The sequence below is a fragment of the Lissotriton vulgaris genome, chromosome 7 (genome assembly GCF_964263255.1).
Source record: "Lissotriton vulgaris chromosome 7, aLisVul1.2, whole genome shotgun sequence".
Taxonomy (NCBI): Eukaryota; Metazoa; Chordata; class Amphibia; order Caudata; family Salamandridae; genus Lissotriton; species Lissotriton vulgaris.
In genome coordinates this window covers 646,068,415-646,080,686 of record NC_141695.1, presented here as the reverse complement: position 1 = coordinate 646,080,686, position 12,272 = coordinate 646,068,415, and the positions used below count along the sequence as shown (strand labels likewise).

At 48.6% G+C, this 12,272-nt stretch overlaps 1 protein-coding gene across 1 annotated transcript in view; it reads left to right on the top strand.

Moving 5' to 3' along the window:
* The first annotated feature begins 2,294 nt into the window (after positions 1-2,294).
* CA10 (carbonic anhydrase 10 (inactive)) overlaps positions 2,295-12,272 on the top strand; it is a 724,792-nt gene continuing 714,814 nt past the window's right edge. Inside the window, exon 1 of the mRNA XM_086928760.1 lies at positions 2,295-2,849. Coding sequence (XP_086784886.1) covers positions 2,789-2,849 — 61 coding nt within the window. The 5' untranslated portion in view covers positions 2,295-2,788. The remainder of the gene's footprint in view (positions 2,850-12,272) is intronic.

The following is a 12,272-nucleotide window of genomic DNA, read 5'->3' as shown; positions in this document are numbered from 1 at the left end:
ACCATCCATGCCAATTAGTAATCCACTTTCTTATATACATAATAAACCAAAATATGTTAATAATTACCATTAGCAGTATTAGTTGTGGTAGTAGTAGTAGCAACAATAGCAGTAAAACCTGTAGCACTTGTAGTTGTAATAGTTCTATTTGCATCAAAAGCAAGGTACTTTCATCATATATCCAGGTATTCTTCCCACAAGAGCATGCTGAAACATGAATGTGTAACACTCACACATACACAGGATGACATGTGTACGCACAGCTACACTGGCAGGCAGCCACATATAGAGGCACAAAAACATGCACTGTCAGATGTGTGCACTATCAAAAGATACAAAATTGATGGATGGAATGCTGAACAACTCAAAACATTCACCCCCAGTCAAGAGATCTGGGTTAAATCCATAATTCTTGTATGCACTATGTCATGAGTTGGGCATAGAGGTCATTCCTACTTGGGGAAAAATGTTGGGCTTTTTTTCAGCAGCGTCATGGGCTGTTGCAGTATTAAATTAGGTTACTGATAACTTCAATCTGAAAAATATTGCCAAAAGGTACCAGATGGAAAAACACCAAGGCATAAAAGCATGTACATCTGTTAGCTTCACAAAATGGAGTCCTCTACCTCCAAAGTTAGTAATATTGAAAGTCAGACTGAGATACAGCAGCGAAGATGCTATCAATCACTCTTTGATCCTTGAGGATGTTAGGGATTGCCCCTGTACCCCCCACCCCTTGCCCCGACTCCCCACTCCCTCCCCCCACACTCCTCCACCACCCAGCCAAGAACAATCTTCGATTTGCAGCTGAATGGCTGGTCGAGAGGGAGGGAGTGGAGGCTTCCGAAAGTGAACTTATTTTTCGCCCTATTCACTTGACCGTCCTTGTTAGCAGGCCGGTCTCCTGTGTGTACAATAGCGCTGTGGTAGTTCTCCAAGCTTCCAGGTGCTAGCCCGAGGTCACCATGTGTACCCTCTAATAAAACGAGCCCAGGAGTGGCAAGGGCCGGGTAGGGGATCAAAGAGCAAGTTAGGGGTGAGCAGCAGCTGTCTCCCGTGGCGATAGGAATGGCGTGCATTATTGTACATGTTGTCAATTATTGATGCAATTTATAAAGCGCCTGCGCTGCGCGAAAGCTTTAGAGAGCTTTACAAATGAAGCAGCGAGTCACATACAAATAAAAAGCTACAGACAGACGCTTTACATACAAAATTGCAAGATGATAAAGTTACGAGTCGACCAAGGAGGATGACGCATCAATGAGCGTACGTGCGTGCGTAGAGACAGCACAGTGCATAGGAAATTGCTGACGTTCAACACAGTCACAGTGGTTTGTTTCGTAAAGAACTTTTACGGTTCTCCCTCTTCAATCATTTTTCCTTAGGCCCGCCCGTGAGTCGGAAGGGAGTGGGGGGCAGGGGGGAGGGTACACGCACAACCCTCCTCCAGAGTCGGTATGATTGAGTGTGAACATTTCTTTATCAGTGTAACTGTAGCGGTCCCATCCCTCGGCTGCCCTCAGTGACTCTCATGGAAAACAAATGTGTTCCATCCATCCTGCTATCCTGTTTCCCGCTGTCAGGCTGTGTGGGGGTGCGTGAAAGCCAGACTTGCAATTTCAATCAGTTTCGTGTGATGTATAATGGACATGCTCTACGTGCTGTCCTTGATGCGCTAGAAAAGATACTGCGAGCAGGTGCTGACCTGTAGCGCCCTCTGTCCTCCAGCTGTCGGTACTTAAAACTGCATCCGGCGCGCAGTGCAGGCACCTATCCCCCGGCCGCGGCTGTGGTGTTGGGCTGCGGGTGCAACCTTTGATCTCCAGACGAGCTTCACTGGGCGGAAGACTTGCAAAAGCTATACAAATGCGTGCATGCGCAAAAGGAAGTTGACGACCGGGCTCAGCTCTCAAGCGTGTGTTCAGTGCACGTGCACGGGGGCACCCTTAGGCGAAGTTGGTTCTTCTAAAGGCTGAGTCCCGATGCCCTGGTGGTGGGAGTGTCCAGGAAAAGGCTTTTTTGTTTACTATGCGCTGACAAAAAAATGCAAATGCGTTCCTTTAATGATCCGCCGCGTATTGTGACAGGTAATCAGCCTCACCAGTAAAAAAAAAAAAAAAATGCCGGTTGTTTAATGTCAGTGAATTCCTTAACCACCGCCTCAAAACTTGTAAGTAGTGTGCATTTGTGGAACCCGTGGAGGAGAAGCGATGAACTGGGAATCAACTGAATTACTTCTCTCTATCGTTAAAAGGGGCACGATAAGCAAGCAGCGAGCGCCCCTCGGTGGCATGACATGGAAATACTTTGGCTGAGTCTGGGAGGAATTACATCAGCAGAAGGCAAAGGGATCGGAAGCTTGCAGAGCGACTGTGCGTTCCCAATTCACCTCGAAATACATCTCTGCTGATTTTATTGCGATTTTGCTTACTGTAGTCCAGGATAACCAAGCATGGCTGTGCCTGAACGCCCAGCTGCGACGGTTGTTGTTTCGAGTCTATGAAGCTCCCAGCGCCCTGTAGTGGAATAATCTGGTGGATAAGTGAGTGGTCTGCGCTCGACTGGAGTGCGCCTCGGATTTCTGTCTCTATTTGGATGGCGAACCCACTCGTTTATGTTCCTCTTTTGCAAAAAAGGAAATGCGTGTCGCGTGTCTAAAGGGAACTTGGCAAGTCTCAATCCGTTCGGGGGAAACCTCCAGCAAGTGAACGGGGGAGATTTCTGGAACGTCTCAAACTGTGGCATTGGCATTCTCGTCGAGTGATGCACTTGGTATGAAAATCAAAGGATGGAAATTGTTTGGGATGTGTTTTTTATTCTTCAAGCCCATTTCATCTTTTGCATATCAGGTATGAAACAAACATTTACATGTGTATTTCATAGGCAGAAACATGCCATGTACGTTATTTTTTGCACAAGTTATACAAATCCCGCCAGAAATGTGTATTTACCGAATGCAAAAGCGGGACTATGGAATTAAATGGGGAGCGGGCGCAATAACTCTCAAAACACTGATTTAACAAACGTAGTTCTAATTTTAACTTTATTGTACGATTTTTATAATACATGTACAGAACCTATCATTTCTGACATATGCACGGACATATTTGAAACTCACTTTACATAAACATGGAATGTTTTTGGACTTGGGTGGGTCGCATAAATACGTGATTCTTCTCGTGTGAGCACAGGGTCTTGTAATTTGTGGTGGGACAGTGTTGCTTGCGGGTAGTAGTTTTGTGGTCGCCGGATCTATAGATCCCGTTGTAAACAGTCTGGTAATTTAAACTGACACCCCTGCGTAACCAATTAATGAGTAGACGAACCTCGTGTCAAGCGCCAAGGATTAGATCAATTTATTCTGAGGAAAACACGTTCGCTCGTCTACTTCAAAAGCACTGCCTACTTGTTAATTCATCATGTCAGCCATGCTAGAATAATTATGTTGTAGCAGCAACAGTGGGCGGTGGGGAGGTTCGCCGGAACATTTCAAACCGAGCGCGAAGAAGGCGCACTTCGGCGCTCCCTCAGCATCAAAGTGTCTGCTGTGAACTCTAATAAGGCTCGGGCTGCGGTCCCGCGGGGGCTCTTCCCTGCCTGCTCTGCGCGCGCGAGTTGCAGTCTCTTAACAGGCGCTCGGCTGATCGATAGCGCGTGGCCATTTACGGAGTCGTGCGGCCCGCCCTCGCGGCGCACTGGTGCCTTCTCCACCTCGACTCTTTACCTGCACCGAGCACTGCGGTGCAGCCTCAGCACTACTTCTAAGGCCCAGCGCCCCTTATGTACCTGTAACGGACAGAAAAGCCTTCACCTGGTCCCAGCGTTCACCTCTTCTCCCTGTGCCGAGACTTTGCTACATATGCTCTCCCTATACCCAGTGTTGCAGCATGGCCATCCCATGACTCTTCTTTCCGTACCTTCCCGCAAATGACTCCTCTGCCTGTACCGAGTGCTGCAGCATGGCCTAAACAAGTCAAATCCTCTATCTGTGCCTACCCTGTACATGACTCCTCTGCCTGGGCCGCGTGCTGCAGCACGGACTTTACATGACACCTCTTCTATCCGTACCTTCTCTGCCCCCGGCCTGTCCCCAGTAAAATCAGTAGGCCCTTTGCGTGATACCTCTTCTATCCGCCCCCCCCCCCCTCATCATGACTCATCTGCTGTACCGAGAGCTGCAGCACTGTCTTTACAAGATACCTCTTCTATCCGTACCTGCCTGTACCGAGTGCTGCATCTGTCCTTCAAAGAATACATCATCTCATTGTACTGAACAGTTGCCTCTCCTCCTGTCATCTATCGCTATCCAGTGCCTCAGCGCGGCCTCTCCATGGCATGGCTTCCACCCGTGTTGAGTACCACAGCAGCATCCTTACACTCCGTGTTCTTTACGTAGTGCTGGAGCGTGACATGTATTCTATGCCTCTTCTGACTGTACTAGGTGATAGTGTGAGTATGTATCAACCTCCTCGACGTGTGAGCGGTGCAACGTGGCGTGTAACGTGCGCCCCCTTCCTGAGTGCTACAATGCGGCCTTCGCAGTGTTTGCTCTGTTGACACGGATGCTGCAGCTTGGCTTTTGCACCACGCATTCGCTTCCGGTACTGGGGATGCAGCACGTATTTCATTCACGTCATCTGGCTCCATTGAGTGATGCAACATGGTGCCTACATGATACGTAGTCTGCCTTTACTCAGTACTACAGAAAGGTTTTTACACCTTTACATTACACCTACTATACCGTCACTTAGTGCCAACTCGTGCCTTCCTCGTCACACTTGTTCTGTCAGTACTGCATGCAATACTGTCACTTGTGCATCGTGCCTCCTCCCCCAGTACTGCAGGTTATACTGTGGCCTTAACCAGTGCTTGAAATGGGATGACAAACTGAAGGGTCTCTCAAAGGGGCGTGCCTGATGCAAGTAAGAGCGTGGCTTCAAATCATTCAGGCTACACATCTGTGCTTAGCATAGTACACCCGGCCGTCGCCGCCCGACTGGTAGGTTGCTGCTTCTGTCATTGCATCCAGATATATCATACACCAAGTGACAGTACACCTACAACAAGCCAGGACTATTGACCTTGTCAATGGTTGTTAGTTGCATAAGATAAATAAGCAAACACTATCGCGTTGTTGCATATAACATTGAAAATGCTTCAGTTCTGACATAATGAATCATACCTTCTGTACCTTTAGTGCCTGCAATTCTGCAGCCTCCACATCAGACATCACCTTCTAATGCTACATGCCATCTTCGGCCTCCACAGCAGACGTCACCACACAGTACTGCATGCTGCACTGTGGCCTTCACATCATACGTTACCTGCCAGTACTGCATGCTGTACTGTGGCCTTCACATCATACGTCACCTACCAGTACTGCATGCTGTACTGTGGCCTTCACATCTTACCTTCTGTATTTGTATTGCGTGCTATAATGTAGTCTTCATTTCATGCCCCCTCAACCAGCAGTGCGTGCTATTCTCCACATCATACGTCACCTGCTAGTACTGCATGCTAAACTGTGGCCTTCACATCATACGTCACCTACCAGTACTGCATGCCGTACTGTGGCCTTCACATCTTACCTTCTGTATTTGTATTGCGTGCTATAATGTAGTCTTCATTTCATGCCCCCTCAACCAGTAGTGCGTGCTATTCTCCACACCATACGTCACCTGCTAGTACTGCATGCCGTACTGCGGCCGCACAGCATTCCTCGCCTACTATCATATCTCCTATGCCTGTCCTGCATGTTCTACTGTGGCCTTCACATCATACGCCACCTACTAGTACTGCAGGCTGTACTGCGGCCTCCGCACCAAAGGTCACCTACCAGTACCGCATGCTACACTGAGTTCTTCACAGTATATCGCCTTCCCCAGCACTGCATGCTATACTGCAGCCGTCTCATCATACGTTACCTGCCAGCACTGCATGCTATACTCTGTGTGCCACAACATGGTCTTTTCAGTACCATCAGTCAAACAAAAGTTGCCTGGACGATGCTTGCACGCAGTCTAGCCCCTGGCATTGGCTCTGGGTAGCATTCCAAGCTGTTGTTTTACAGCATCACACCCCGATGATCCCACTCGATAGACGCGTCCCTGCCTGCGCTGAGTCCTATCGAGCGGCCTTTTTCATGACGAGGCCTCTTCTGCTTGTTTTGAGCGACACAGCAGCCCTTTCCATGACAGTGCATGTGCCTGTCCTGGGTGTGAGAGCACGGCCTTCGCACAGAGCACGCCCGGATCTCAAGGCGGACGCCCTACGCCTTCTCTGAGACGACTGGATGGGGCTGTAAAGGCCTCTCGTGTGCTCCTCCGAAGCTTGAAATGCGTCTGGGTGCCCGGGCTATTTTACTTGAGCGCCCCCACAGCGTGCTCGCTGTCGAGCTGCTGGCACCACGCGGAGGCACACAGCGCGGCGCCCCTTGACCCTGTAATTTGCCATGGACTGGGGATAGCACGTTACTTCGACCACTTGGATGTTCCTCGTGCATACTAATCAGTCACTGCAACACCAGGTCTGGCCACACCGTCCCTCGGAATGGTTGTTAAAACATCTGGCACCACACCGAACCAGCTCCTACATGGCAGCTAGCCAAAACAGCGCTATATATAGATGGCCTAGATGGCACTGTGAGGCTCAACAGTGCAGCGCCTACGGGAGTTGTCGTATGGTTGGTGACAATACGCAGCCACAACTGCGGATGGTTTATTCGAGCAGCAACGTATGTCAGTGTTTTTCACCTGCATTTATAGCGCAGCACCACCTTCCTTCACTATTCGGAAGACACCAATGGACTCGAGACCCGCCGCGTGGATGCCGTCTACTGTCCGGGACGCCAAGGAACGCCACTGTGCGAATAACCCATAGTATGGGAGAAACTTCCCATACTATGGATCGACTGTCCCATATCCATGCCATTGCACTTACCACACCCGCCGCTTTTCCCACTTTGCCCAGTCCACTGGTACCAAATGAGGCTTGGAGAGGAGCTCCGGGCCCTCCTCCGTACCGAGCAGTACAGAATGGCAGCCCGACGGGGTCAATTTCTGTCACCTCTAAACCACAACCTTCGAATTTTGAGCAGACCAACGGCCTGCAGCCGCGAAGTCACGGTGACCACGGTGTGCCAAGAGGCATATTGCAGCTTGTGTTTACAGCTGAGGGCTGTGAAAAAAATCTGTACTCTATATGTGCCATTTCCAAGATGGCTGGACCTGGCCTTTGACAATGGTCAACTGCTGTCGGTTCCACTGCATGAACCGCTCAGAGAGGCCACACAGTGCCTTCTACGTACTATTAATCTCAATGTAACACACCAAGCAAATGGCAAACACATCGCTTCAAATAATATGTTATTAAACACGAAGGCCACATAGTACCGAGAAATACAGCTATGCTGTAGTAAAGAGTCAAACCTTCACTCTCGCAGAATAAGCCGAGATTCAGCACCACCAGCGCCGGACAGCTCCCTGGCTATCAGACTGCTGCCGGGGCCCATTGGCAGTCACTCCACTGTTCTGCCCAGGGGACCTCCTGGTCTTTTTTTTTTTTAGATAAAATATTAATTCAATAATTGGTGCCACCTTTTCACGTGTAGTCTTGCCAGTCCTCTCAATAGTAAAACATCTGATGTACTAACATGAAAGCACGTGCGGGGCAGCGTGCAGAAGTGCATTGCTTTCCCATTTCGGTGTTTCAATGACTCCCCAAGCGCCAACTACCCCCACCCGAGCACACATAAAATCCGAACCCTGAGCAACCACTAATTAAAAATGATCCATCATGTCATATTGATATTAAACACCAGGGCGAGGCGGTTTCAATGGCCGACGACACAATACCGGTTTAAATGCAGGTCTTGTATTTGGTTAGGAACGCCAGCAGAGCCCCGGCGCAGGATTACCGGAGAGTGGCAGATGGCGCTGCACTGCAAGCCCTGACATTTGTCAAATCTCGTCGCCTCACAACAACGTTTATCCCAGACTATCCAGACCCGTCTCCACTGCAATTTAGGCTAACGCACTTTAACATCCAGCAGGGTATATATACTGCTTAATCAGTTGAATATCAGACACACAAGAATGCATTAGAGGAAAAAAGCTGCCTTCGGCATGTATTAAGGGTTTATGTACACGACTGCGTTATATGAAGACCCGTGTCATTACATGCCTAGCAACACCCTTTAATGCGTTTAGTAATGTTTGTGCACGTCTGTGTATATACATGTTAAGACTGTATCGGCATGGAAGTGTGCATCTTTACATTTACAGCTGTATATCTCTCTGCATAGACAATGCCAATAAAATATACTTTATTCCAATAAAATGTCATTGGGAGCAAATATGCCAATGAACATGCCATCATACATTTTATTACTGGAGTTCTTAAGCTAAAAATTGCCATGTTCTCGCCATAAATTATCGTTTTTGTGTGAAAACACTGCTTAATGCCTCACAGATTCCATTTTACTATACCGTTACAGAGGAAAAAGAACGAGTCCATGTCACGATATTTGACAGCACTGTTCAGATTCATCGACTTGTGTACTGGTTAAATAACTCGGTGTGTACATTCTACAAATGAAAACGCACCAAGTCATAATCCAGATGTTCCAATCCTCCAGAGGATTAAATATGACGGCGCGTAGGGGCACCAGAGCCCATTCGAGGCTCCCCTGTTGTGATCCACGGCCCCTCCTCAGGGCTGTATGTTAGAATAGCAAGCATAAAAATACCGTCCTGCAAAAATAATAAAGCAGAATATCGACTACCAAGTATCACAAGAATAAGGTGGAGAGTATGCATTCACTGTTTTACCTCCACATCATTCACATCTAAATTCCATGAAGATATATCTTTAAAATACACACCGGGTAACTGTGTGATATGGTTCACTTTTGCCACCAATGGTTTCTAGTAATATAATGCCCTGTGAGGCTGAGGGCCGAGTGGTTTGTAAATGTCATCATTACACATGGCACTAGTTATGTGTTTTTTATATGATATGCTTATTTTAGGGCAGTTAGTTTGAAAATACGGTTTTCTTCAAAGTGCGAGTATCAATGGGAACGAATGTTTACGAATTGTTTAGTTTTCTTAAATACATTTTTAACAAAACAACTGACAATGGCGGGAGTCAGTGACATGATGTGGTACCTGCAGCCTTTACTGCATAATGTCTGCAGCGTTTTACTGCATCATTATGGATTTACTTCATGTGCCATGTAATTTGCAACATAATTTGCAGATTTCACCAAAATGTCAATTTTATTTCGAATGAATAAAAAATAATACGGACAGTGAGTGTACCATATAATTTGCATTTTTGCCACATAATTTGGTCTTTCGCCCCCAATACATTGTAGTAGACGCAATAAGCCCTGGACATGCAACTGCAAAATATTTCCCTAATGCCACTGTTGCATATATATATATATATATATATATATATATATATATATATATATATATGTGGAAAGAAAAAGTTGCTGCTAGGTGGGGATGCCCTTACAGGTAGGATTTGATGCCAACGCAAGGTCGCGAGCTGCGAACAGAGTCCCTTTCCTGCCAGACTCGTTTCGGGCCAACGCCCTCTTCAATGGCAGCACATGTGACCTGATGGCAAGCTGCAGGTACCAGTAAATACCCTCAGTAATTATGCACAGGTGTAAAACCTGAAGCAATGCTCTCTGAGACTGGTGGTTCGGTAAAACCCAAGTGGGTTTTACCGAACCACCGCCGCCATTCGCATGCAAAAAAAAGGTATTAAAGGGATTGCCAATGTCCCCGCAAGTAAAGGCACCTCCTGTACCACAGAGAGCTGCCCAAGTAAGGCAGCTGTGGACCCGCAGTTGTAAGCGGTAGTGCAATCCCGCGACAGGGAAAGGCCGCCAATAATGGAAAGAAAAAGTGGCTGCTAGGTGGGGATGCACTTACAGGTAGGAATTGATGCCAACGCAAGGGCGCGAGCTGCGAACAGAGTCCCTTTCCTGCCAGACGCGTTTCGGGCCAACGCCCTCTTCAGTGGCAGCACATGTGACCTGAGGGCAAGCTGCAGGCACCAGTAAATACCCTCAGTAATTATGCACAGGCGTAAAACCTGAAGCAATGCTCTCTGGGACTGGTGGTTCGGGAAAACCCAAGTGGGTCGCCGCGTCATTCGCCTGCAAAAAAAAGGTATTAAAGGGATTGCCAATGTCCTCGGAAGCACCCCGCAAGTAAAGGCACCTCCTGTACCACAGAGAGCTGCCCAAGTAAGGCAGCTGTGGACCCGCAGTTGTAAGCGTTAGTGCAACCCGGCGACCGGGCAAGGCCGCCAATAATGGAAAGAAAAAGTTGCCGCTAGGTGGGGATGCACTTACAGGTAGGAATTGATGCCAACGCAAGGACGCGAGCTGCGAACAGAGTCCCTTTCCTGCCAGACGCGTTTCGGGCCAACGCCCTCTTCAGTGGCAGCACATGTGACCTGACGGCAAGCTGCAGGCACCAGTAAATACCCTCAGTAATTATGCACAGGTGTAAAACCCGAAGCAATGCTCTCTGAGACTGGTGGTTCGGTAAAACCCAAGTGGGTCGCCGCCGCCATTCGCATGCAAAAAAAAGGTATTAAAGGGATTGCCAATGTCCCCGCAAGTAAAGGCACCTCCTGTACCACAGAGAGCTGCCCAAGTAAGGCAGCTGTGGACCCGCAGTTGTAAGCGGTAGTGCAATCCCGCGACAGGGCAAGGCCGCCAATAATGGAAAGAAAAAGTGGCTGCTAGGTGGGGATGCACTTACAGGTAGGAATTGATGCCAACGCAAGGGCGCGAGCTGCGAACAGAGTCCCTTTCCTGCCAGACGCGTTTCGGGCCAACGCCCTCTTCAGTGGCAGCACATGTGACCTGACGGCAAGCTGCAGGCACCAGTAAATACCCTCAGTAATTATGCACAGGCGTAAAACCTGAAGCAATGCTCTCTGGGACTGGTGGTTCGGGAAAACACAAGTGGGTCGCCGCGTCATTCGCCTGCAAAAAAAAGGTATTAAAGGGATTGCCAATGTCCTCGGAAGCACCCCGCAAGTAAAGGCACCTCCTGTACCACAGAGAGCTGCCCAAGTAAGGCAGCTGTGGACCCGCAGTTGTAAGCATTAGTGCAACCCGGCGACCGGGCAAGGCTGCCAATAATGGAAAGAAAAAGTTGCCGCTAGGTGGGGATGCACTTACAGGTAGGAATTGATGCCAATGCAAGGACGCGAGCTGCGAACAGAGTCCCTTTCCTGCCAGACGCGTTTCGGGCCAACGCCCTCTTCAGTGGCAGCACATGTGACCTGACGGCAAGCTGCAGGCACCAGTAAATACCCTCAGTAATTATGCACAGGTGTAAAACCTGAAGCAATGCTCTCTGGGACTGGTGGTTCGGTAAAACCCAAGTGGGTCGCCGCCGCCATTCGCATGCAAAAAAAAGGTATTAAAGGGATTGCCAATGTCCCCGCAAGCACCCCGCAAGTAAAGGCACCTCCTGTACCAAAGAGAGCTGCCCAAGTAAGGCAGCTGTGGACCAGCAGTTGTAAGCGGTAGTGCAACCCTGCGACCGGGCAAGGCCGCCAATAATGGAAAGAAAAAGTTGCCGCTAGGTGGGGATGCACTTACAGGTAGGAATCCCAACACAAGGGCGCAAGCTGCGAACAGAGTCCCTTTCCTGCCAGACGCGTTTCGGGCCAACGCCCTCTTCAGTGGAAGCACATATGACCTGACGGCAAGCTGCAGGCACCAGTAAATACCCTCAGTAATTATGCACAGGTGTAAAACCTGAAGCAATGCTCTCTGGGACTGGTGGTTCGGTAAAACCCAAATGGGTCGCCAAGAAGGCATATATATATCCTCCTCCCTCCGGAATACGCTGCCGCCTTCCAGATCAGTGGGTGTGTTGTCGTTCAAAAGACCCAAGTAGTTGGGTCTTTAATATATATCTCCTCCCAAGTAGCAAACACCACAAGTTGACGAGACTGTGTGCTGACCAAATAAATGTATTATCTGTCAGCCTGAATCTGTATATATATGCTCTGTGAGGGTCCTTCCGGGGTCAATCCCGTAGTCAGGTGGCGCATCACCGGCAGGAGCCCCAAGCCGGTACGTAGTATGCAAAGTTAAAAAAAAGTGATAATGCGCACTCAAATGAGAGATTTCAAATCACCAGGTTTATTCCTTAATACCGGTATGCGTTTCGACACTCAGCGGTGTCTTGATCACACAATAATCACAGTAAACAAAGAACATGCTTAAA